This window comes from Myotis davidii, unplaced genomic scaffold (genome assembly GCF_000327345.1).
Source record: "Myotis davidii unplaced genomic scaffold, ASM32734v1 scaffold330, whole genome shotgun sequence".
Lineage (NCBI taxonomy): Eukaryota > Metazoa > Chordata > Mammalia > Chiroptera > Vespertilionidae > Myotis > Myotis davidii.
In genome coordinates this window covers 6,992,964-7,020,253 of record NW_006283770.1, presented here as the reverse complement: position 1 = coordinate 7,020,253, position 27,290 = coordinate 6,992,964, and the positions used below count along the sequence as shown (strand labels likewise).

Here is a 27,290-nt window from a genome sequence, read left to right as displayed (position 1 = left end):
GGCTGTGTGAGGGGTGGACAGAGAAACTTAAATGCATCATGAACTTTAGAACCTGGGACTATTTAGATGCTCTCAACTCCCTCATTTTACCGATAGGAAAACTGATGTCTTGAGATGAGAAGTGATTAGATTGCTCAGTACTTAGAGAATAGAGAAAGCAGGAATAGAACTTGATTCTGGACTATCAGTACAGTTGCTTGCGGTCCAATAGTCAGAGTAGAGCAAGTTTGTTTGGAGTCACAGAGACCTGGGTTGAAATTCTAGGTCCTCTACATGTAGTTTTTGATGCCAGGCCATGGGATGGTTGGGAGTAAAGAGATGAGATGCACACAGTGCTTGGCATAGAGGGGTCTCAATATATATTGGTTTTCTTTCCCCACTTTGTTTCCTTTTTAACTGTGCACAGGGAGTGGGGCATCCCAATCTCCAACCCCACCTCCTTGGTCCTAGCCTCCATGGGTTGCCTTTTTCTAGGTAATTCTTATGAATAAGCCTGAGTAGATCACATCATTTTATTAAGAGAATTCTTTGCATTTGCATTTGCTTCGCCCTTTGCAACCAGACACTGCTCTCAAATTTAATGATAATGCCAAATTGGGGTCTGTGTGTGCTGTAAATTCTCTTATGCAGATGGAGGCTGGTGATACGTGAAGAATCATTATGCCACCTCGAGTTTCATTTTCAAGTCCATAAGTATACCTTTTTAAAACAAAACAAACTTCTCCACCATCTTGGGTAGGGACATAAATCTTGTATTTTTATTACCTCAAAAGACCACCAGAAGATGGGCTCTAATATTTCAAAGGTGACAAGCAATCAATATGAATGAATCACAGTTTGAGCCCCATTATACTTGAGCTGCTATATGCTGCAGTGGGGTTTATAGGAGTTTCTCTAACAAAATTTAATTTAAAAAAACCACCAAACAAACCCAGGCCTTTTTGTCTCTAGTTTCTTATCCACTAAGAGGCACTTGGTAGTCTTAAGCAACCAGAGTAGAGACTGTATCATGCTGTGGGTTCCAGCTGAGAGCAGAATACTGCTACCTGTTTGGGGGAGCTGGGTGACTATGGGCCCAAAGTGTGAAAGCATTAGGATTGATTTAAAAGAGCCAAAGAAGCAGAGGTGCACGGGATAGCATTGACATTTAGCAGAGAGTGTTATTCCAGAACAGATGACGAGCTCATGGACATAGAATTTGGAGATGGCATTGCTTCTGTACACTTTGCAATAGCATCAGATTATCTGAAAGTCATAGGATTGAAATATTATTAAGGACCAGAACTGGAACCAACTTTGTAAAAACAACGCCAACTTTGGGTCAGACTGTGCAGATTCAAACCTAGGCTGTTATGCTTACTGACTACGTGTCTTGAGCAACTGACCTAATAATCCCTGAGCTTCGGTTTCCTCATTACGACATGGGGATACCTACCTCCTACTGTAGTCAGGAAGAATAAGTGGAGGGATGAGATTGTACCTGAATGAGACATAGTGTCTGATATAGAGAAACGACAGTTCTTTATTGAATATTAAACAGGTGTCAAGTCCTGTTCTTACTTTTACCCTAGGAGGACACATAATATTCACCTTGGTCTTAGGAAAGTGGTTCTCAACCTTCTGGCCCTTTAAATACAGTTCCTCATGTTGTGACCCAACAATAAAATTATTTTCATTGCTACTTCATAACTGTAATGTTGCTACTGTTATGAATCGTAATGTAAATATCTGATATGCTGGATGGTCTTAGGCAACCCCTGTGAAAGGGTTGTTCGACTGCCAAAGGGGTCGCGACCCACACGCTGAGAACCACTGTCTTAGGAGGACACATCCCATTAGCCTCTTACTCATCTTGGTATCACTCTGTGCCCAATGATGTAGGTATTTAAAAAAAAAATCTTTTTATCCTCCAAGTAGATGTCATGTAAATTGTAGATCTTCTTAGAAAAGCTTCCTCCACTGATTCAGACCTTTATCTTGAGCCTGAACCTGAGTATGTTCAACTCCCACCTTGAGGTGCAGCCCAGGGCTTAGCTCTTCTGGCCTCCTGGCTTTCAGGTGCGTATCACACTGGCAGAGACCAGTGTCAGAGAGAGAGATGGCTTTAGGAAGAGTGCTCTCAGCATCTGGGCAAAGGTCAGGTGGCTTCTGAGGGCTGTGGTTATAAAGTCCTCATTGTTTTGGGCCAATTCCGCTTTCTCTCTCTTTGAGCATCAGCTTATTCTTTCATTAGGGAGGTCTGCTTTTTGGTTTTGTTGTGTTTGTTTGTAATTATTCATTATCTTTCAGAATCTTTTGTCTGTGAACCAAAAGCAGTATTTGTCCCAGGCTCATTTTTACAATCTCAGTTGTTTGCTATTTCTCAAGATTGTTTTCTCAGGATATCCCAGCTCTCTGAAGCTGTCAATTCTGTTTTGATTCTCTCTATAATCAGTTTTGCTTTTGAAGTACTCTTGAGTCCTATTGAAACTGTCTCCAGGGTGTGCCTTTCCCTGTGGACTGAGAGGCAATCTTTCTTTTGGCAAATGTGTTACCAGCCACCCTCCTCCCCTCTCCCTCCTCTGTCCTGCCTCTCCCCCTCCCCTTCACCTCCCCTCCCTCTCCCCCTTCCTTTCCCTTTTCCCCCTCCCCACCTGCATCCCGCATCCCCACAACCTCCCCTCTCCACCTCCCTTCTCACCCCCATCCCCATCCCCTGAAAATGCTGAGGAAGTTGTCAGTTTCTTCCTTTCTTCCACCATCTTGTCTCCAAGGCCCAGCTGGAGGCCGCCCACATTTTCTTTCTCCCCTCTGCCTCATTTATACCAGGAAGTAGTTTTCTATATCTGGTGGTTACATGATGGGAGATAAGCAACAATGATAAGGTTATGACAGTTTAATTTTCTGGTACATTTGTCAACTTCCCTGCTTTATTTTGGTGCTGTCTCTTTCTGGACTGCCACCAGGAAATTACCAGATATGCAAGAGCCGGAATTACTAGTGGTATGAACTGAAGACAAACCTACTCAGAGACATAGCAGAGCAGCAGGGATGTCTGGTGGGGGTGGCGGGTGGGGGGCGGCCTCGGCGACCTGCAGAGAGCTAGAGTTGGATAAACCTATGTGAGAAATTCTCGCTGGCTTTTTCTAACTACCTCCTTGTCTAGTTTTTGAAAATATTTTTATTCAAAGCCTTAGAGTCTTGTGAAACAAGGAAATGGCTTGGCTGTTGGAATGAAAATAAGCTTGTTATAGCCAAGCAACTCCTACCAATCTAGATGAGGCAGACACCTTGCAGCAGTTAGCTAGTGGCCTGGGGGAAATAAGCCAGGGTTTCCCTCTGGGAGGAGCTGAGGAGAGTCCTTGACAGGGAAACATTCATTGCAGTCAGCAGCTTCCTTGGCAGTGGAGGCCCATGGGCTGAAGATTGAATTGCCTCTAAGGCAAGTCCTGACTCGTTTCTCATCTTAAAGAATGGCTGGGCATCCCAGCAGAATGAGACGCAGTTCAGTGTGGCTGTGTCTCTGTGAGTAAAATACCAACATGATTTAGCCTTCAGCTGGCCCTGCTCCCATCCATTCTCTTCACTGCAACCGAGTGATATTTTAAAAACAGAAATTGGATCGTGTCACTCACTGCCCTGATTAAAGTCCAGACTCCTTCACATGACTTACCCGGCCCAGCAGGCTCCAGCTCCAGCTTATCTTCCTGGTTCTTTTTAAGTAGGCCAAACTCCTTCCCTCTAATTTTTCTCGAACATTCTTCTCTGTCAGGTATGTTATTCCTCTCACCTTTACCTCTTTCACTTATATTTCAGGTGTCAAATGGAGCATGCTTTCCATTGAGAATCCTTCTCTGACCCTAAGAAGAGTAGGTCAAATCCCCCTGGTGAAAAGTCTTAACTTTTCAATAGAACGTAGCAAGTTTTGCTCAGTGCTTTACCAGGCTGTGAGGTCCATGATGGCATTTTGTTCCTCACTATTCCGTGGGGCTTAGAAGAGGGCTAATTAATGTTCATGCTCAGTCATAAAGCCAGGCTTAACTTCGAAAAGGAGCAGCTAGTACTGTTGCATTATGTACCCAGAAGGAGGAAAACTGGTATTTGATGAATAACATTAATGCCAGCAACCCCCTTCAATACCTGACTTCTCTTGGTGTTCCCCCACCCTCACAGTGATCTATTCTTCCAGGCTTCAGTAGTCATGTGAAAGACCTTGTAATCAACAATAACTAAATTTCCTCCAAAATCTTAATGCCAAGAACGCTACTCTATGGCTCCATTTCCCAGTTTTCCAGCTCATGCACTCCAGTACCCTCACTGTGATAATTCCTTGCCTCCATCAGGATCCCTGCTGATATTTGGTTCCCCTGGAAGCATCCCATGAAGTGGAAAGTGACATACAAGGTAGTTTCCCAGGGAGTGCTATAGGGACGCACACCTGTGAAAGACAGGAGATGGGAAGGGTAGAGGGGTGAGTTAGCTCAATCTATGGTGTACTCTGAACCTGGGGCAGTCCTTTAGAATTATCATCCTTGAGATAAAGGAGAACCAGTCTTAATTGTAGTTTACCCTCAGGATGGGAGTATGACTGTGGATGAGTTATATCTCTTTAACCAAGGACAATTTTTTTTGAAAGGCTAACAGTTGACGATCACAGGAGACTGTTCTTTAGTTCTGTGGAGATACCTAGGCAGTGCAACACAGAGTCTGCCATAATGTCCAGTCCATTTCAACTGTCTTACTCCTTCTTCATATCTTAACTTCCCCCCTTAAGTTGAAGTTCCTTGGCACCTCATTCTCATCACCTCTTTTCTTATACACTCAATTCCCTTGTATCTCTTTTTACTCATCATATTTGCCTAAAACCTTATCTCTGGCTATAACCTTCCAATTGCCCTGCACTTGTCCTAACTGTCTGAATGAGATGGTGAAAAACATGTAACCATGCTGAATGATCTCGCTTTACATTTATGACTGAAAATCACAAGTAGCTTCTTAGCCATCCTATTACACACCCTAGTAAATTCTCCTTTCCTCATCCCGGAATGACTCTTTAATACCTTCTCCCTTTTCCTTAAACATACAGCACCTCCTCTCCTCCCAATTCTCAGATGTCACCCCTCTTTTCATTTCATTAAGAAAATAAAAACAAGCAAAGAAGAATCACTTCACTCCCTAACACCAAATATGCCTCTTCCCTTAGTACTTGCCTTCAAACTTGTAAAGATGACTTGCTCCGTTTGTGCACTGGAGATCAACTCCTCCTGCCTTGTCTAGAACTTGGCTCCTGCAATGATCTCTCTCTGCTACATCACCATTTTTCTTCACTGATCCTAATATATAAAAATCCAGGGGCTGTGATGACTTAAATGACCAGACGGACAAATGAACAGCAGGCTGGTGGTGGAAGTCAGTCTGGGTCCCAGCCAGCAAGGCGGGATAGTCAGTCTGGGTCCTGGCCGGCACAGCGGGAGGGAGCTCTGGGCCCCAGCCGGGGCACGATGGTGGGAGGGAACTATTATTGTAATGGATCTATTATTAAAGCTACCTTTGGAAATACTATATCTATAGATAATATTAAAAATATATCTAAATGTGCAATTCTTTGTCCAAAAAATGAGCACGTTCAAAAATTAAATGGAGACATTTTGGATATACTCGATGGAGATTTTCACACATATTTGAGTGATGATTCCATTGATTCAATAGATAATACTGAAAAGGAAAATTTTCCCAATGAATTCTTTAATAGTATTACTTCTTTGGGAATGCCATGTCATAAATTAAAATTGAAAGTCGGTGCAATCATCATGCTACTGAGAAATCTTAATAGTAAATGGGGTCTTTGTAATGGTACTAGATATATCCAAAGATTGCGACCTAACATTATCAAAGCTGAAGTATTAACAGGATCTGCAGAAGGAGAGGTTGTTCTGATTTCAAGAATTGATTTGTCCCTGTCTGACACTGGACTTCCGTTTAAATTAATTTGAAGACAGTTTCCCATGATGGTTTTGTCGTTTTTATATCATGCCTCTGTTGCTGTTATATCCTTTTGTTACTGTTTATATATTAATAAATTTATATATTATTTTCATATACATTTTACTAATTTCCTTTCATCTCTAACACTTCTATTATAGAGAAAGGGCAAATAGCAATAGTAAAATATTTCCTATAATTAATTCCCTTTTAATGTGCATGAATTCCGTGCACCAGGCCACTAGTATGGAATAATTTCAAACAGCATACAATCATGCTGTGATCTTTTCCATCTTTGAACAAAACTCTCTCTCATCTCCAAGTCTCCCTACAGCTTCTACCCAACTTTTCTTTATGGGAAAATATCTTAAAATGTTTGCCTTGTTTTTCTATCTCTACTCCCTCATATTCCATTTTCTCTTTAATTGACTCCAGTCAAACTTTGCCCCATTCCTTTCCCCAAACTTCTCTTATTAGGTCAAGATTAGGAGTGAGCTGCTTGCCAAAGGCAATGGTTACTTCTCCCTTTATTTTATTCAACTTCATAGCAGCAATTGACAAAAGTGATCATTATACTTTTCCTGAAACACTTTTCTTCTTGACTTTCATGATATTGACTCCTCTGTGAAGCAAAATGTTTAAGGAACGTCAGGAGCCAACTTGTTAAAGAATTCAAATGCCCTGACTGCCAGAAAGATCTGACTTCCATCTCATGCTCCGGTGTAGTTACTATCCTATCTCAAATATCTGGGCAAGTTCCCTCCACACCCTTGCTTGATGTTATCTTATATAGTTTTTATATTCCTGTTGTTCATTTGTTTTTATTATGCATTGTCTTGGATCACTAGTGGAAGTACATGATATTGTGCAGATAGAACACTTTGTTCATTGCATGAATTGTTTCACTGATTTCTGCTGTTTTGTTCTTATATCATAGTTACAGAAGTCTTGCTGGTTCTCCCAGGCCTCAATTGCCCACAGTATTTATAGGCTGACAGATCTTTAGCATTGAATAGAATATATAATTTTACTCTTAAAATAAATAGATTTTAAAATGGGAGTAATGCTATACTTCACTCATGGAACTGTATGTGGATTAAATTAGATTATATCTATATCTATCTATCTATATCTATCTATCTATCTAGATAGATAGATAGATAGATAGATAGATAGATATAGATAGATATAGATAGATAGATATAGACGTAAAGCAGTGGGTTCCTAACGGACCCATATGACAAGCTGATGAGGATTCTGGGACTCACAGTGGTTACGTGCAAGTCACAGCTAGTAACTAACAGAACCAGAGCTAGAACTCACATTTTCTATCTTGGGTTCTCATTCTGGGTTTATATCTTTCCCTCTCTCTGGCCATCACACACAAGCAGTATGAGTAAAATGAATATAAAGTCATTTTTGAACACAACCTCCAAAAAAAACTAAACTCTGTATTTACGTTTGTAGGCTATTTTAATTTTTATCCTGGAGTTTTATGAGAAAGCAGGTGATGCTCTGACCTCCATTATAAACAAAGTTTTTTTGTTGTTGAATCAGACCATTGTTCTATCGAATGGGATAGATCTCCAGGTCAAGAGATGAAAGACATTGATTTGCATGAGACAGTAGTTGCTATCTGTATTCACATTGCAACATGAGAGAAAGTGGCTATACCATCACTTTGTAGCAGATGGATTAAAGCATGTCTTAGTAAAACACACAAGTGGGAGGGGATATATTCCCCTGATCTTGCTGATAACAGCTATACCATGTGCAGTAGATACCTAATAAATATTAATTAGTATCAACTCACTGGACACAGAACTATTTGATTTTGGACATTAAATCAAGCTCTCTTCATGGTGAGAGATGAGTAATATTACATTTAGTCTTTATATTTCTTGGGCTTTTAATTGTTGTGTTGCACCTTACATTTTTTGTGAAATACTTTTTGCCCAAGATTGGATCTAATGCTCCAGACGAATTTGCCTTAAACTTTTGTGTTTAATGCATCTTGCTTTTTCTCTTGGTTTCAATGAGCATTCACATCTTCTAATTTCATTGGAAGATGATTCCACTCTAGTTTAATAATTTGACTAACAGAATATTGCATCTTTTTTTTCTCTTTCAGATATCGATGAGTGTGCAGCTAAGATGCATTACTGTCATGCCAATACCGTGTGTGTCAACCTGCCCGGGTTATATCGCTGTGACTGTGTCCCAGGATACATTCGCGTGGATGACTTCTCTTGTACAGGTGAGCAGACATCAATCAGAAAGGATATATGGCCGAAACCGGTTTGGCTCAGTGGATAGAGCGTCGGCCTGCGGACTGAAAGGTCCCGGGTTCGATTCTGGTCAAGGACATGTACCTGGGTTGTGGGCACATCCCCAGGAGGCGGCTGATCAATGTCTCTCTCTCATCGATGTTTCTAACTGTCTATCTCTCTCCCTTCCTCTCTGTAAAAAATCTGTATATATATATAGAAAGGATATATGCACCCCTATGTTCATAGCAGCACAATTTACAATAGCTAAGATTTGGAAACTTCCTAAGTGCTCATCAGCAGAGGAGTGGATTAAAAAACTGTGGTACATCTACACAATGGAATACTATGCTGCTATAAAAAGGGAGGAACTTTTACCATTTGCAACAGCATGGATGGAACTGGATACAATTATGCTAAGAGAAATAAGCCAGTGGGAGAAAGATAAATACCACATGATCTCACTCATATGTGGGATATAATGATCAACATAATTTGATGAACAAGAATAGATCCAGAGACAAATGGTAGGGGAGTGGGGGTTAGAGAGCAACCAAAGGACTTGTATGCATGCATATTACCATAACCAATGGACACAGACACTGGATCGGTGGGGGCTTGCCTGGGGGGGGAATGGCTGGGGCCGGGGGTCAATTCAGGGAAAAGGAGACATATGTAAAACTTTAGACAATATAAAAAGTAACTAAAAAAAAGAAAGAAGCTGATTCAACCCCCCTTCTCTGCACCACATCTGTGTTGTTCCATTTAACATCAAGTGTACTAAGTACAATTTTTGCCTAAATTGTCTTTCTCTTGCATTATTTACCCTAACCTTTTGAGGAAAAAAAAGTGATAAAAAATTTTACCTGCAAAATTTAATTCCACTCCCTGTATTTCTGCCTGTGGGTGTGAGCATGCATGCATGGGTGCATGATTTGAAGTTGAAGTCCCAGTTGCCTGTAGTAACACGGAGGGGCATAGAGACATCAGTTCTAAAATGTATCAAACTATTTTACTTCCATCATAATAAAATGTTTTTGCATCTAAGAAGATGAACTTTGTTCCCCCACTGGGAAAGACTAGGATTAAATTTAAAGGAAAAGTAGGAGTACTTGGTGGGCAGGGATTGGGCATATGGGATTAAATCAAGACTTTTGATAGATAACTCATAGTTTCCTCCCTCTTCTCCCAGTATCACTGGGCTATCAGGACTAAAATGGGAATCCAGGGACTGTATTGGTGCCTTTGTGACAGTAATGCTGGCTTTGTGGGGCATTTGGTTTAGATCCCAGTATACTTTCAATCACATATATGGAGTCATGAACAGTAAATTGGTTAAGAGTGGTGGAAGATTTTGAGGCTTTCTTCTCTTGGTCAAATGTCTTTCAATGAGCAATCTGAAACCTATAAGAAAAGGGCCGGTGAACAAAAGATTTTAGTCATTTGTACCTTTTCCTGATTCTTGCATCTTTCTCTTTATCCTGAAAACATTGGCATTTAAAAGCTGGATTCTTCACTGAGAATGGAATGCCACTCCTTTTTTCATATATTTTATTCCAAGTGACCTTTTGGGAAGAATAAAAAGTTGCACAAGTTAGGGAAGCAGCCATACCACTGGTGTGGTTCAGTTGACCTATGAACCAAGAAGGCATAGTTTGATTCCTTGTCAGAGCACATACCCAGGTTGTGGGCTTGATCCCCAGTAGGGGGTGTGCAGGAGGCAGCTGATCAATGATTCTCACTCAGCATTGATGTTTCTCTCTCCCCCTCTCCCTTCTTCTCTGAAATCAATAAAAAAAAAGAAGTATATTTTTTTAAAAGTTAGGGAAGCAATGTTTGTATGTCCAAATACCTTTGCCATAGATTGTTGTATATTTATTACTGTTCTTTAACAAAGAGGCTGGTGAGCTCGTATTAATGGAGGTTTCTAATGGCCGCAGAAGGCCAAATCTCATTTATCTTTTACCTCATATAACTGAAGTTCCTGGATGGATGGAGGAAGCAGCCTGGGTGAGGGGATGATGGTTGTTTGCATCTGGTCACACCCCCTTCAGGGTGGGGGTCCCCACTGGGGTGCCTGGCCAGTCTGGGTGGGAGGGAGAGAGAGAGAGAGAGAGAGAGAGAGAGAGAGAGAGAGAGAGAGGCTGTATACTAGTAAGCACATGCTGAGATCTAAACATTTTAAGGGGGCAAAAATCTTTTGGACCTGTAAACCAACACAATGTACAAATCTGTGTTGTTATAGATGACTATTCTCTGTTCTTAATAGTAAATCAGTACCTTCACTTATTTTAATCCTAAAACTAGAAGAAACCGTGCATATCCTCCCAAGGCAGTGGCATCATATCCTATAACTCAATAAACCTTAATCCAGGCCCTGCTGTGTGGAAAGCTCTGTGGGAATTACATCAGCATTCCAGCTCTACCCTTGTTTTTTTCTCTGAGGGAGGAAGGCGGGGGCTGCTGCTTGTTGCATGCCTACTAGGACAGGTGCTCTGTCTGGTGAAAAATGGATTATTTTAGGAACTAGCTCCAGAATTACTTTTGGAGAGGAAACTGTACCATCTGGAGTAAAAGGCAAGGGTGTGGGGATCCAAGCATTCCTGTCCCCCCACCTTTAAAAAGAGCAGGCCACTCTGGAGGAAAGTATCTACTCACGCATATGCACGCATACACTTTTTTTGTTTTGTTTGTACGTGTATATTTTGTCTGAGAGGGAACAGAACAGTTTGAACACAAGAGAGAAGAGCAAGAGGGTGGAGGAGGAACAGAAGGCTGGGTTCTCTGGAGGATGGAAGGGCAGTGAAGACCTCCCAGTGGAAGGAAAACGGCAAGGACTTTTAAGGGTAGGAATGTGTAATGAGGTCTTTGTATTGTTTTGCTATGTAGTATGCAATGCAAGTCTTCCTCATGACCTTCAAAACACCAGCAACATCTCCCCAGCCTGAGTAGTAAGACCCTCCCTCAGTAGAATGCAGGTTAAAGTGGTGAGCAGCAGAAATGGTATACATGTGAATAGGCTGTTGAGACCACAGAGGCAGTGGTAACCATTATAAATTAACCATTCCTCTTACTTCCCCTGCCCACCTCCCCCCCAATATATACATATACACACATGCATTTCTATCACAACATCCTTCTTCCAGGAACTTCAGAGGCCTTGATGAGGGCTTTGGATTTCATAAGTCATAGAGACTACATCTGTCAGGGTCATCATCTGTCAAGGTCACTGGGAACTCCATTTTTCAAGTCTTTTGTGGTCTCTCAGCAGCATTTAGAAGAGCTGACCACACATTCCTCTTTTCAACACATCAATTTCTTGACTTTTGAGACATAATTTCTCCTGAGTTTCCACATATCTCACTGGTCACTCCTGCCCAGTATCCTTAGCAATTCCCCACCTCTGTTGACATTTTAAAGGTTAGAATGCCATAAAGCTCTGTCATGGACCCATTCTCTGTCACCTATATATTATTTTTTTTTCAATTTATCTTTATTGTTGACAGCATTACAGATGTCCCCTTTGTTTTTCTCTTTTTCCCATTGACTCTCCACCCCACACCTGCCCCTCCCAGGCATACTCACCATACTGTTGTCTGTGTCCATGGGCTGTGTATATATGCGTATACGTTCCCCAGTTAATATCTACCCACCCACCTTTCCCCCTGAAATTCATCAGTCTGTGCCATGCTTCCATGTCTCTGGATATATTTTGTTCACCAGTTTATTTCATTCATTACATTCTGCATGGGAATGAGATCATGTGATACTTATCTTTCTCTGACTGGCTTATTTTGCTTAGCATCCATGCTGTTGCAAATGGTAAGAGTTCCTTCCGTTTTATAGCTGTGCAGTAGTTCATTGTGTAAATGTACTACAGCTTTTAAAAATATATATTTTTACTGATTCCAGAGAGGAAGGGAGAGGGGGGGAGAGAGACAGAAACATCACGGATGAGAGAGAATCACTGATTGGCTATTTTTAAATATGTTTATTGATTTCAGAGAGGAAGAGAGAGGGAGAGACAGAAACGTCAATGATGAGAGAGAATCATTTACCAGCTGCCTCCTGCATGCCCCACATTGGGGATCCAGCCCACAACCCGGGCATATGCCCTGATAGGGAATCTAACCTAGATCTCCTTGTACATAGGTGGACACTCAACCACTGAGCCACTCTGGCTGGGGTGTACCACAGCTTTTTTATCCACTGCCTCCTGCATGCCCCACACCTGGGATCCAGCCCTCAACCCGGGCATATGCCCCGATAGGGAATCTAACCGAGATCTCCTTGTTCATAGGTGAACACTCAACCACTGGACCACTCTGGCTGAGGTGTACCACAGCTTTTTTATCCACTCATCTGCTGATGGGCACTTAGGCTGTTTCCAAATCTTAGCTATTGTAAATTGTGCGGCTGTGAACATAGAGGTGCATATATTCTTTCTGATTGGTATTTCTGATTTCTTAGGATATATTCCTAGATGTGGGATCACTGGGTCAAATGAAAGTTCCATATTTAATTTTTTGAGGAACTCCATACTGTTTTCCATAGTGGCTGCACCAGTCTGCGTTCCCACCAGGAGAGTACTAGGGTTCCTTTTCTCCACATCCTTGCCAACACTTGTTATTTGTTGATTTGTTGATGACAGCCATTCTGACAGGTGTGAGATGATACCTCATTGTCATTTTAATTTGCATCTCTCAGATGATCAGTGACTGAGTATTTTTTCTATGTCTCTTGGCCTTCTGTATGTCCACTTTGGAGAAGTGTCTATTTAGGTCCTTTGCTCATTTTGTAATTGGATTGTTTGTCTTCTTATATTCTTTTTGATGCCTTAATTCTATCCTAAGACTTAATAGCACTTTTGTCAATAACACTTAAATTTCTATCCAGTTTTAATCTTTCTGCTGAGCTGCTGAATCATAGATTCAACTTGACATCTACATAGCTATTGCATAGGCATTTTATGTTAAACATGTATCAGACAAAACTCTTGATCTTTTTTCTCCCATATCTGCAAATCTCCTCTTCCACTTTTCTCCATCTCAGCGAATAAAAGCACCATCTACCCAGTTTTTGAGCCAAACAGCTAGGCAGTATACTTGATTCCTTTTGTTCTCTTGCTCCTCCACTGTCAGACCATGTACCAGTCTTGTTGACTCTACTCTTCATCCCCTATCCTAAGTCAGCCCACTTCTGTCCATATCCTGTAACACCAACCGGCTGAGCAGGTGCAGTGGGAACCATTCTGCACTTTCTGCCCCAGTTTTCCTCCACTGTACCTTTCTTCACATTGCAGCTAGAGCAAAATTTTAAAGCAGAAGTTATACAAATCCACTTAAAACTCTCATATACTAATAGTATCACATTGCACAGAAATTAAATTCATTCTGCTTATTTTGATATAAAAACCTATGTGGTTTTTCTTTCTACCTCTCTGACTTTATCTTGTACCATTTCCATCCCTGTCCATTATGGAGTGGCTACTCTGACTTTTAAGTTTTTTCCCCATTCAACAAACTTGTTCTGCCCCAGGACCTTTGCATGAGCTTTTTCTCCTTCTTAAAAGATTTTTCCTCTTGATATCTGCTTTTCTTGTCATTCAGATATTAGCCTAAGAGTGATCAGCTCAGAGAGGCTTTCTTTGATTAATATAATTAGGCATCCATTTTTCTGTCTTATCACCCGATTTTAATTCTCTGGACGGTACTTATTACTACCTGAAATTTTATTATTTATATATGATCTTTTAAAAAAATTGTGGCTTCCTTTGAGGATGTAAGCTCTGGGAGCAGGGCCCTTTTTTCTTTTATTCATTACTCTGTCTTGGTTACTCAGAACATAAGCTGGCACAGAGCAGTGCTCAATAATATTTATTAAATGAAGGAATGAATAAAATCACTTGACCTGGGGCTCAGTATTCCTTTCTGTAATTTTTTAAAATAAAATACTGTTTATATGTGCTATATGTCTATAGGTTATTGTAAAAATAAAATTATATATGAGAAAATATTTCCCATGGCACTTACCAGTCAGGATAAGATATTTTGCAAAAATAAACAACCCCAAATATGAGGGACTTAAAAGAAGAAGATTTTATTTCCAGGTCATGCATTATGCCTGTCATTGGTCAATAGGAAGGATGCTGACGCTCATCATTATTACTTTGGGCTACTAAATGCTGAAGTTAGCAGTATTGTGAACATTGCTGGCCATCAAGACAGGGAAAAAGAGCCTGGAGGGTCATGTGTCAGCCATTCAATGTTCTTACCAGGGAATGATATATATCCTTCTACCCATAACTCATTGACTGGAGTCCCCAGTCCCCAACCAACTACAAGGGGATGAGAAAATGTAGTGCTACCTTGTGCCTAGAAGGGTAGAGAACTAGAAACATTTGGCAAATGGAGCTAAGGAGTACAAAGTGACTGACACCGAATATTTTCTCAACAAATTTTGTTTCCTTTGACATGAGGAGCTGTTGATTAAAATAATCTCTTTTTTTTCAACAGAAATTCACACTTTGGTGGGAAAATTCATCTCAAAAAATAATTATGATATTAAGCACGTTAGACTAAGTACTATGATGGAAGTATAAGCCAAATGCATTAAGAAAATGTGCTTAGTTGGGGTGGTGAGCACACAATACAGATGATATATGGTAGAATGGTATACTTGAAATCTATATCATTTTATTAGCCAATGTCACCCCAATAAATTCATTAAAATGGTAAACAAAGAAAAAGTTGCTTGATTGCCAGAATGGAGTGTTTGGACTGTGTTTTACAAGCCAAGAGGAGCTGATGGAGTTTCCCAAGGTACATGAGCATGTGGTGCCTGGAGGATGTTAGGATTTTACAGTTGGGACTATAGATGGGAATGAGGAGACCTAGAAGACAAGCATTCTCCCCGCAGCTATTTCTTTTCTAGACCGGATTCAATGATCTCTCTTAGACACTTTCATGGTAAGCTAGAACTCTGACATTTACCCTAGGGTCCGGAAAATAAGCCTGTTTGGCCAATTGTGCTCTTTATTTTCTACAATAGAGTAGGCCCCTGCCTCTAATCTCTGTCATTTCTTTATCTGCAAAGAAGACTTCTTCCGCTAAGTGGTTATTTGCCTGTGTAATAAATGAGGTGTATAATAGATGTCTGCTGCTGTGTCTTTTCAGTGTTTCATTTTCAGAAGACAATTTACTGGGAGTAATTGACAAGCCTGAAGGCACCCTTTGTTCACCCCGAGTTCCTGACACAGCATTTATTATTATTGACATTTCTTATTTCCAAAGCTCATTCTCTTCTCTGTCCCAGATCAATTAGTATCTGCTCCCACCGATTAGTTGGTTTTCCAAGTATGTCAAGATCATTCTTTCCCCTTTTTTTGGTATGTCATTTGGCCTGACACTAACTTTTTTGAAGTCAATAGTCAGGTTGAAAATTCTATTTGTCCCAAAATTATTGAGCCTAGAATTAAAGAAGGTACATAAGCTTTGGTGATGCATTTATTTAGTGAATAATTAATTTATGAATTCATTCACTCATGTACTCATTCATCATTTTATTCTTATATCCAATGTACAGTTATGAGAGTTAGGAAATATGACCACTGAGATTAGTGGGAAATGATCTCGGTAATCAGGGAGTTCAAGGTTCATGACACAACTTCTTCAAATGAGAAAACTCAAATGCTCATTCACCATCAAAACTGTTCTAATACTTACCAAATCAATCTCTTTCAAAGTCTAACCCCTGTAGTCCTTGACAGAAAGAATTCCAAAATAGCCCTTCCCAATTCTGTAGCCCTTTTAGAAAAACCCCACCTGAGACAGTGAGTGCCAGGCAAGATGCTGGAGAGGAAAGCAATATGTCGAACAGAAAAGCAATTTGAGCTTTTTCCTAGTTAGAAAGTGAAAACAGCCCAGCCAGTGTTGCCTAGTGGTTGAGTGTTGACCTGTGGGCCAGGAGGTCAGGGTTTGATTCCCATCAGGGCACATGCCGGTTGTGGGCCTGATCCCCAGTGTGGGGCATGCAGGAGTCAGCTGATCAATGATTCTCTCTCATCATTGATGTTTCTCTTTCCCCCTCCCTCTCCTGTTCTCTCTGAAATCAATAAAAATATTTTTTTAAAGTTTTTTTTAAAAAGGGAAAACAATCATATTTCGTGAGATAATAAAGTTCTGAGAGATCAACATTGAGGATAATTATCTGACTCTTAAAAAGTATGTTCTAGCCGAATCCGGTTTGGCTCAGTGGATAGAGCGTCGGCCTGCGGACTGAAAGGTCCCAGGTTCGATTCCGGTCAGGGGCATGTGCCTTGGTTGCAGGCATATCCCCAGTGGGGAGTGTGCAGGAGGCAGCTGGTCGATGTTTCTCTCTCATCGATGTTTCTGATTCTCTATCTCTCTCCTTTCCTCTCTGTAAAAACTCAATAAAATATATTTAAAAAAAAGTATGTTCTAATGTAATTATTCCTCCCAGGGGGCTGGGGATTCCCTGTCATAACCATTTATTTTATATGAGGCTCTGTGCTTCTTGGTAGGAAAGTTTCCCTCAGCTTTTGAAAGGGTGAATCTAAAACACTTGTTCCCAAACTCTGAGCGAGGTTTTGGCCTTGAGATTTGCATGTGAGTCTAAATCATGTTCTCTCCCATAAGAGATCTCTGAGTTGCTCTTGCTCTGTTATGAATTTGGAAACAGAGGAGTGCCCGAAATTGAGTGTGTGTGGGGGGGTCTAATCTCTCCTCTATGCCTTTTGATTTCAGGAATGGTCAACCTACTTGATTTATTGGTCCCCGACTTGCATTTATCTCCATGTAAACTCTCATGTTTAGGCTGTTTGATAAGATGTTATCATTAGGCACTTGGGCAGCTTTCAAGGAGGATACTTGTGATTTACGACAAAAGCACACAGCAGTGAGACAGGTACTTGACAGTAATGGGTAAGCATTCATTTTTATGCCAAAAACTGCCCATGAAGGTAAGAAATAAAGCGAACAAGTGAGATAACAAATACCCCATGTGATTTTTATTACCTTGCTAAAAGGATTTTTATTTTCTTGATATTGGCATGGGTGAAAGCTGGAAGTAAGTATATGTTTGAAATGCTCTGAGCAAACTTAAAGAGTTAGATATAATCGTCTATTAATTTAATGGTTTAAATTAAATACCTGTAATGAAAAGAGGTTAGGCAACAGTATAAAGACTTAGGAGTAAAAATGAGCTGTTAAAATTTTTAGATAAGTTCTCTGGAAAAGGCTTTCCTCCAAAGGTTGATGAAATACAGAACTCGTTCAAATATGAGATACCTGGTGCTTTCTCATTGAACAGAGCCATTTAAGATGGAGCTAAAATAGCGCAGTCGCTATTTTGATGGAACACAGTAGTAAATGAACCACTGAATACCCTTATCTTTCAAACACTAGCATGTAGACTACTTTTATTTTAGTGGAAAATACTATATCAAATGCTTTAGAATGCAAAACTCCTTTTTATTAAGGATACCGGAAAACATGCATTGATATGTTGGTAAGAAAAGTCAAAATAAGACATGTACCTTTGGATATTTCAAAACCCAACCAGAAGATCCGATGATCGTTATGAGACATTTGCCTTTGGTTTTGATTTCTTTGGCTGGTACATCCGTTTACTTTGTTCCTGATTTTATTTTTTATCATCACCTGAGGATATCTTTATTGATTTGAGAGAGAGAGGAAAGGGGGGGAGAGAGAAAGAGAGAATAGGGGGCAGAGAGAGAGAGAGAGAAGAAAGAGAGAAGAAGAAAGAGAGATCGGTTGGCTCCCATACAATCCCAACCAGGGATCAAACTTGAAACCTACATATATGCCCTTTTGGTATATGAAATAACACTCCAAACAACTCAGCCACCTGTCCGGGGCTTGTTCCTCATTTTAGGTAGTTGACTCTGTTACTCTCCTTCCCCTTCAGAGGAGGAAGGTGCCAGTTCCAAAAGCATTATTCCAAAATCCTAAATCTTTAGGCCAGAGGTTTTCAACCTTCAACTTAGGTTACATTCATTGCGACACAAATAAACAAGCAGCAACAACAAAAGTGGACACCTGAGACCTGTCCCTTGAGATTTGGATTTTCTCTCTGTCTAGGGTTGTAACCTGGCTTCAGTGCTTTTGTTGAAATTTCCAGATGATTCTCATGTGCTCTCTAGGTTTAGAGCCACTGCTTTTATGGATCAGAGATGGTTGGAGAATGGAGAGAAAATCAGAGTACAGTCAGAGGGAAGAAGAATGACCCTCTATATTTAGGCCAGAAAAGAATGCCCTGGTGCCCAGCTGGCATGGCTCAGTGATTGTCAACCTATGAACCAGGAAATCACGGTTTGTTTCCCGGTCAGGGCACAAGCCCCACATTGGGTTTTGAACTCAATCCCCAATGTGAGGTGTGCAGGATGCAGCCAATCAATGATTCTCTCTCATCATTGATGTTTCTACCCTCTCTCCCTCTCCCTTCCTCTCTGAAATCAATAAAAATATATTTGAAACAAACAAAGAGCAAAGGATGCCCTGGTACTTACTGATGGTGGATACACAGGTCAGGAGGGACTGCAAGCAGAGACTGGGATGTGTCCAGGAGGAAGGGTCCTGCCTCCGAGTCTACCCTGTAGAATGTGTAGGTCTCTGGAGAGAGAAAGCCGGAGGGATGCCTATGCAGGTGAAGCCTCATGGGGAGATCCCTAACTTCCTATTGGGACATGACTGCTGTGAAGCCTCCAAGCCTAAAGGTAATTGGGACAATTCCTGTGTGTTTCTTGGGCCAAGGACCAGAGACCGCTCTCTCTGTGCCAGTGTCTTGTCATTTGGGATCCTCTGCAGCCATGACATAGCCTGATGGAAGCAGAGTGTTCTGCAAATGAGATTTTGTGGATTCTCCAAAACCTTAGGCTATTTTCTCATTAAAGAGGCTAGTTTTTTAAAAAATATATTTTTATTGATTTCAGAGAGGAAGAGAGAGGGAGAGAGAGAGAAACATCAATGATGAGAGATAATCATTTATCGGCTGCCTCCTGCACTCACCCTACTGGGGATCGAGCCTACAACTTGGACATGTGCCTTTGACTGCAATCGAACCCAGGACCCTTCATTTCGCAAGCTGATGCTCTATTCACTGAGCCAAACCAGCTAGGGTGAGACTACTTATATTTTTAAACCCAAGCAGGTGGTTATATTAAAAATATGGCATTGATTGGAGGAGGCAGACATCATCCCTGCTTTTCAGTGTGAGGGGACAATTTTTGTTTCAGCCAGAGTGTGTGGTACTAAAGACTAAGTCACAGCTGCCCATGCTGAGTGGCTTACAATGAGGGGGAGGCAAGCGAATGAAGACACACCCTGTGATGCTTTGCTTGGCCTTAAACAAAGACTCCCCCGCTTTTTAAAAACAAGTTGGAGTAGTTCACAACTTTGGAACTAAGCCCAGGAAGGAGTCAAGAGAGCAGTGCCCCTAGTTCTCTATCTATTTTCAGGATTTAGAGAACCAACAAGTCATAAAATACCACAAACATATTACGCTTGCCTCTCAAAGCTACTGAAGTTTTGAATTTACTCCACTACTGTTTGAATAGGATATATTCCACCTCTTCTTTCATCTCTTATTTCCTCTTGACTCTACTCTTGGGTGTGTTAATCTGTCTTTCCCCCTGGAATCTTATTTCCTTTACCTTTTACATTAGCTTTATTTATGTGTGTGCATTTTTCCTGATGACCAAAACCCACAGTGTTGAGTTAAATAGGAGATGCAGGGTAAAAAATGCCATAAAACAGAAAATGAGAGGTGTTGGCAAGGCTGGGGAGAAATTGGAACCTTTGTCCACTGTCAGTGGGACTATAAAATGGTGTAGCTGTTTGCAAAACCAGTTTGGCATTTCCTCAAAAAGTTAAAGATAGATTAAAAGTCACATGATCTAGCAGTGTTACTTCTGGATGTATATCTATAATAATTTAAAGCAGAGCCTTGAAGAGGTGTTTGAATATCCATGTTGATAATGGCATTATTTATTTACTTTTTTTAAATATATTTTATTGATTTTTTACAGAGAGGAAAGGAGAGAGAGATAGAGAGCCAGAAACATCGATGAGAGAGAAACATCAATCAGCTGCCTCCTGCACATCCCCCACTGAGGAAGTGCACGCAACCCAGGCACATGCCCTTGACCGGAATCGAACCCGGGACCCTTCAGTCCGCAGGCCGACGCTCTATCCACTGAGCCAAACCGGTTTCGGCGATAATGGCATTATTTTACAATAGCTAAAATATGGAAGCAACCAAAGTGTCCCTTGACAGATCAATGTGGTATATACATGCAATGGAATATTATTCAGCCTTAAAAAGGAAGGGAATTCTGACACATGCCACAACATGGATGAACCACAGAGAACATTACACTAAGTGATATAAGGCAATCACAAAAACACAAATACTGTGTGATTCTATTTACATGTGATACCTAGGGTAGTTAAATTCATAGAAACAAAAAGTGGAATGGTGTTTGCCAGAGGTGTGGGGAGGGGAATTACTGTTTAATTAATTGTTCCAGTTTAACAATCTGAAAAGAGTTCTGGTGATGATTTTGCAACAATATGAATGTAGGTAATACCACTGAACTTGAAATGGTTAAAATGGTTAAATTTATGTTATTTACTACCATAATAAAAAATTGGGGAAAAAATAATCATCAGGAAAAGATCTCTTCCTGTTAGTAGGCCAAATATAGATATAATTTACACACTTTTTCTTGCTTCCTACCACATTTGGGCATCAACTTATATGATAGCTCTAGTAGTGATTTATCCCTTCATTATTTTATTGATTCACTCATTAAACAAATAACAGATTGAGAAATATAAGCATCAGGTACAGTGGGGCCTTGACTTACGAGTGTCCCGACTAACGAGGTTTTCGAGATACGAGCTGTCTCTCGGCTGATCTTTTGCTTTGAGTTGCGAGCTAAAATTCGGGTTACGAGCCAGCTTCAGATACCCCACCGCTAGTTGACGTAGCGAACGTCACAGTGAATGCCACAATATCAGCCCAGCATCACGTGTCATTGTAATGGTGAAAACTGATTTGACATACGAGTAATTTGAGTTACGAGCTCCGTCACGGAATGAATTAAACTCGTAAGTCAAGGCCCCACTGTATTAGGTATTATTCTAGATGTCAGCAATACACCAGTGAATAAAACAGACAAAACTTTGCTATCATTGGAGCTTATGTTTTAGCTGAGGGGAGTCAACAGTAGAAAGTGTGCCAGAAGGTAGGAACTATGGAAAGCAATAGAGTGAGGGAAGGGAAATGGGTGAAATTTTATCTGGGAGTCTGGAAAGATCTCACTGATAAAGGGTATATAAGTGAAGACAGGAGAGGAGCGGAGGAGCAAGTCCTGCTAGTTCGAAAATAAGTGTTCCAGGCTGTAGGAACAAGAAATGGCCAGACTAGCCATCTACTGAATGACTCAGAAATAGATAATGAGCTTACTAAATGAATGAACTCTGACCTTTCCTTCTCTACCTTACATGTGTCTCTAGTATATTCAGGTGGAATAAAAGGTAAGGGTCTCATGGCCATCATATGCATCAGAGACTTCTTTCACACAGTCTGGGTCATGGCTGTCTTGCTACGAGATAGAAATGATAGAAGTTAAGCTATGGGATAAATAGTGTGTGATTATATTTCCCTTTAAATGGAAAGGAAAGCTTTAATGGCCTCAGCCATTACTGGGAAAATACCCCTTTTCAAAGCAGAACAGAGTTCAGGAAGGGGTATTTGGAGCATAGCATGTAGGAAATTCAGCACCCAAGTCCCATTATGGTTAACAAGGCCTCCACATTTAATTTTACAGGGAAAGGTGACAACTGGAGAGTCAGGGCTAAAAAATATCCCTAAGCAACCAGGGACCTGAAAGAGCCTTGCTTTTTCCTTTATTTTTACATCTGTGGTTTTCCATTTTCCCTGCTGTTGATAAATAATTCAGAAAAGAAAAGAATGCTCCAGCCCTGGCTTTTGAATGCAGAGGACAAAGACATTATGCCATTGGTCTCCAAACACCCACAGGCTTTTGGCAAGAAGGTCAGTATTTTGTATTTTGTGGGCAGCATGTCTTCTGGGCTTTGTAATCAGTTGGCTTTGTTCTTTTAGCTAGAAGAAAGGTGAGGACTGGGTGTATGAGATGCACAGAACTAAGGCTGTTACATTGTCATAGTCCCTGAGTGGCTTGCTCAGCAGGATATTATAGATAGACTGGTGGACTTGGGTAGGCTGTGCAGGTTGGCTCAGAGAAATGGTTATTTGAGAACCCCTGGTGATATCAGGTGATTATCTTGCAACCCGAGCAGACATGGTCTATAGTACCACCCTGAGCATCATGGAACCAGTGCATGCTGGCAGGGGAGGAGGGATGTCAGGTTGGAATTTTCCTCCTGCAGCTAGGATGTGCACACTCACCCAACTACAGGACCTATTTATTCACTTCTGAAAGTCATCTCTAATACAAAATAAAGTCCAAAGCTGGCTTCTGTGGATAAATAATTGTTTGGATGATTTATGTTTAGAAACAATGGTACTATCCATATATTAAGCACATAATTTGGGTCAACATTCACAATAAATGCTCATTATTAGTTTGCCAAAGGGAATTTAGTAGAGAGAAAGCATTTGATATGGGTTACTAGAGACTTATTTTAATCCAGCCTAACAGACTACATGCCCGTGGGTAAGTCATTTTATTTCTTTGGGCTTCAGTTTGATCATCTGCAACAGGAGAATATTAGATTATAAATATACCTTCAGAGGGCCCATTAAACTCTTACCTCTTTGAAGCTGAGAATCATCGCCTTTCATGTCTTTATCTGCAGTACCTGCCATGATAGGCACCAATTTTTTCTTTCTTATTCTTTTTTTTTTGCTTAAATTTATGTCTATAATCATGTGGAACATTGCAATTGCCATTTTGTTTGATTTGTAAAACTTTATTTTAAAGGTGCCTTTTAGTTTTATATTTAAAACTTTTTCACAGATGGTTTCAAACAATGTGTGACCATCATACCAACATACTCCTTTGCTAGTGTTTGCTGCACTGAATATTTCATGTAACTTCTGCATATTGACTTGGGCCATATGATGTTTTATTAACCACTATTGACTTGTGACCTGGAGTTAGCATACAAGTGATGGAAGAGCCTTCCTTTGCCATCAGGGGATTTCTGGGAAGGAGCGCTAGAGAGACAGGGTGGACAGCTGGTCTCCCCTTTGAAGTTCTTTCATGCCTTGTTTTGTAAATACTTTTGAATACTTGTTGGCAAATGTCACCCCTCTGATAGTCACTCTGCTTTTTGTTTAAACAGGTGCCAAAAAAGCCGAAGCAGCAAGGCAAGGCTTGTGGTGTAGTGATAGTGGGTGCCCAGGGTGCCTTTCCTCTGGGAGTGGCTTGGTGGGTTGGGGAGAGGAGGTGAAAAGAGGTGATGGAGGATCATGAACAGAGTAGAAGCGAAATATCAGAAGACCTACATTCAAGTCTCAGATTTGACTGTTGCTGGTTTTATGACTTTGGACAAAATGCTCTGCATAAGTGTCCCCTTTCTACTTTGGTGCAGTGAGAATGGCAGACTCTGTCTTAAGGTCTTTGAAAATCTATGATTCTAAGTGCTGTGAGTGATCAAGAGGGCCAGAGGAGAGGCAGTGCTTCAGGCTGTGATGGCCAAAGAAAGCTTCTTTGAATTTGTAGCTTTGGAGCTGCCAAATGGGATTTTATTATTGGTCCTGTGATGAGAGACTTCTCAGGGTATGTTAACTTCATTGGCCATGAGAGCCCTTGAAAGTGAAGAGAGGAGGCAAGTTAGCTGGGCCTATCTTTAGGTACATAGTTCTATCTACAAATTAACATGGGCCAGCTGATACCCTGGAACATGATTCAGTCTGATTGGTGTGCCCTACTCTTACAGAGGAGAGAGGAATAAGCCTGGAGTAAAGAAAGCAATGAAATCTGCTCCCTCCTTATAAGGTGAATTCACTCATAAGTGCATAGAAATACAGAACTGAATTACATTCAAGATAGGGATTGAGTCATCCTGATACAAAGTAGAGAGAAAGATGCATCCGGCCAGTGTTCCTGGGGAGAACTCCAGGTAGAGGCCTTGGGTGGGGGAAGAGGAAGAAGCATCCTTAAAAGTGGCAATAAAGCCTGACCAGCGTGGCTCAATGGTTGAATGTCTACCCATGAACCAGGAGGTCATGCATGGTTTGAACCCTGGTCAGGGCACATGCCCAAGTTACAGGCTTGATCCCCAATAGGGGGTGCAGGAGGCAGCAATCAATGATACTTATCCTTGATGTTTCTATCTCTCCCTCTCCCTTCCTCTCTGAAACCAACAAAAATATATTTTTTAAAAAGTGGCAATAAAATAAAGCCATTATAAAATGGAAACAAAAGGAGGAAAAAGAGGGTGGTCAGTAGGATTGCTAGAGGATCAGAGGGAGGCTCAGGAGGGTGGAGATGTTATATGTGACAATAGGAGAGTCAATGGCCATATTCCAAGAACAGAATCATTGCTGTCTCCAATAAAGGATTTTAAAAGAGATATTTTGATAGAAACTTGCACAGCTGTCAGAGTTTGGAGGATTTTGACACTCAAGTGCTTACAAAGAATTGTTGAGAAACCTGAAAGGAATAGCAAGGTCAAGTGAAAGATAAATTTGACCACCTCAAACTGAATTTTAAGATGAAGAATATTTGAAAGCTCCATGGGAGAAGTAGATTAAAGACACATAAGAGAAAGGTGTCATTGTGGGTAGACAGGGTACGGATGGAGGAATTGGCCTTGTAGAAGAGGATGGGGTCCTTTTATTCTAAGGTTGGAGGGAAGGATCAGAGGGAAGAGGCAAGGAGAGGGTCTAGTGTGAAAGCCAGGTAGCCAGGTAAACTTCTAGAGACCCATGTTCAGGAATGCACTAACTCCATCTTTTTCTATAGAAACATTAGGTTTTCTCCTGCAAGGACCTTTGAAATATAGTCTACACTTATTGCTCTGTCACATTTTCAACACTTTGTTTTGTGAAGGTGTTTTGCTCTCCGAGGGTGGGGAGAACCTGATGGCATTGGTAAGCAACTAAATCTGGGGTTGCAAGCTCTGCACGAATGGCATTTAATTCTTATTCCTTCAGTGCTCTCGGGGAAATCTCATAATTGCTCTCTCAGTCTCCCCATCTGCAAAACTGGTATAAAACCACCCTTCTCCTCCCTGGGGCCTGAGGGGGATTACTAAGTTAATGTTTTATAAATCACCAGAAAGATTTTAAATGCAAAGTGCTGTCATTACCCACCTACTAGATATGATGGCCCTCATAATGACATATTTATTACCTCATGTTCATTTCCATGGCAGTAGGCTGTGCATTTGTAAAGAGATGATGATTTCTCTGCTAGGGCAAGAGCGGAGGCAGCCCATCTATCACCCAAGACACAGCAGCAGGAAAACATAAAGCGAATATACGGTTTGTTGTGACCTAAATGTTGTTTTGGCTGTAGAGCTTATTGTGAAATTTTCTCATAAAAACAAAAATCTGCCCCCTACCTTGCTGGAAAAATATTTAAAGTAAAATGCGACAAGAATGCTTCTTGGGACATGCTGGGTTGGTGCTGTTGAAATATGAAATTTGAAATCCAACTGTGACTCGGCATGCTTTATCAGAGTGCTTAACAACTTTAAAAAGCACATTCAAACAACAGTAAAGTCAAGGATCTTTCCAATTGTAATTAGGAAGCTGTGATCAGTTCTGTTTGAAAGGAGGCCCGATGGAGGAGTCCTCCCTCTTTGCAAGGCATCCATGCAAGTTCCCCTTTGTGTGGCCTTGAGTCAGGGTTTTTGGATTGCTAGCGATCCCAGCATGTAGCTCATTATGTCCAAGGAAATATTGGACTCTATTTTTTAACTTATCTTTGTTTTTGAAAGTATTATAGATGTCCCCCTTTTTTCCCCATTGACCCTCTCCATCTTCTCCCCTCTCCAACCCTCAAGACCTTCACCACACTACTATTTGTGTCTATGGGTTATGTCTGTAAGTTAATCTCCACCCCCACTCACTTTTCTTCTGAGATTCCTCAGCCTGTTCCATGCTTCTGTGTCTCTGGATCTATTTTGTTCATCAGTTTATTTTGTTCATTAGATTCTACATATGAGTGAGATCACGTGATACTTGCCTTTCTCTGAATGGCTTATTTCACTTAGCATAATACTCTCCAGGACTCTATTTCTGTTAAGTCAACTAATGATTGTGCAGTTTGTCATGAGTATCCTTTTTAGAGTACTTTTGTAAGAGTATCAGCAGTGGGGATATTGAGGGTTTAGTGAGTGCTATCCTCTGGGTAATGCAGAGTGGCTTCGACAGAACTAGAACAGAACAAGTTCCTCCTACATGCATCACTAAAGTAGGGGAGAGGGCCTTCTTCTTAGATTAAGAGTTTGGTCTTTTCTCATACATTCTCTCAGTTCTTTTTTCTAAATGTGCCATCATGACCAGTGAGGCCTGAAATGGTACCATGAGTCCAGTGACTCAGGGCCACTGCACTTTCTGTTCCCTCTGCCTGTTATGTTCTTTCCCCCTACCCGGCTCCCGCCCCCTCCTCATCCACCCACATCTGCCTGGCTTGTTCCCTTGCTTATGTCAGGCCTCTTAACAAAAGTCCCCATGTCAGTGAGGCTTCCCTGGCCACCTTTCTAAAATTTCAGACCCTCCTGACACTTCCTTTCTCCCTTCTCAGCTTTATTTTTTCCTCTTTGAAATGTATCACTATCTACCATGCCATATATTTCACTCACTTTCCTTACTTATGGCCTGGTTCTCCCTGTAGAATGGCTCCATGAGGCCAAGGATTTTTGTCGTTTTTCGTCTGTGCCATATGTTAGCATCTAGAACAGTGCCTGGTATATAGAAGGTACTTAATAAATATGTGTTCACTTTGTAGGTGACAAACAAATATTCTGTGTATTGGGCACTACAGTAGATGCTAAAAATACAGTTATTGCAAATAACAAA

The 27,290-nt window shown here is 40.9% G+C and overlaps 1 protein-coding gene across 2 annotated transcripts in view; it reads left to right on the top strand.

The window, feature by feature from the left end:
• The window catches only part of NELL1 (neural EGFL like 1), a 687,144-nt gene that overhangs the window by 318,614 nt on the left and 341,240 nt on the right, over positions 1–27,290 (top strand). For both annotated transcript variants that reach the window (XM_006753968.2, XM_006753967.2), the window contains exon 12: positions 8,093–8,218. In XM_006753968.2, the coding sequence (XP_006754031.1) occupies positions 8,093–8,218 (126 nt within the window). The remainder of the gene's footprint in view (positions 1–8,092; positions 8,219–27,290) is intronic.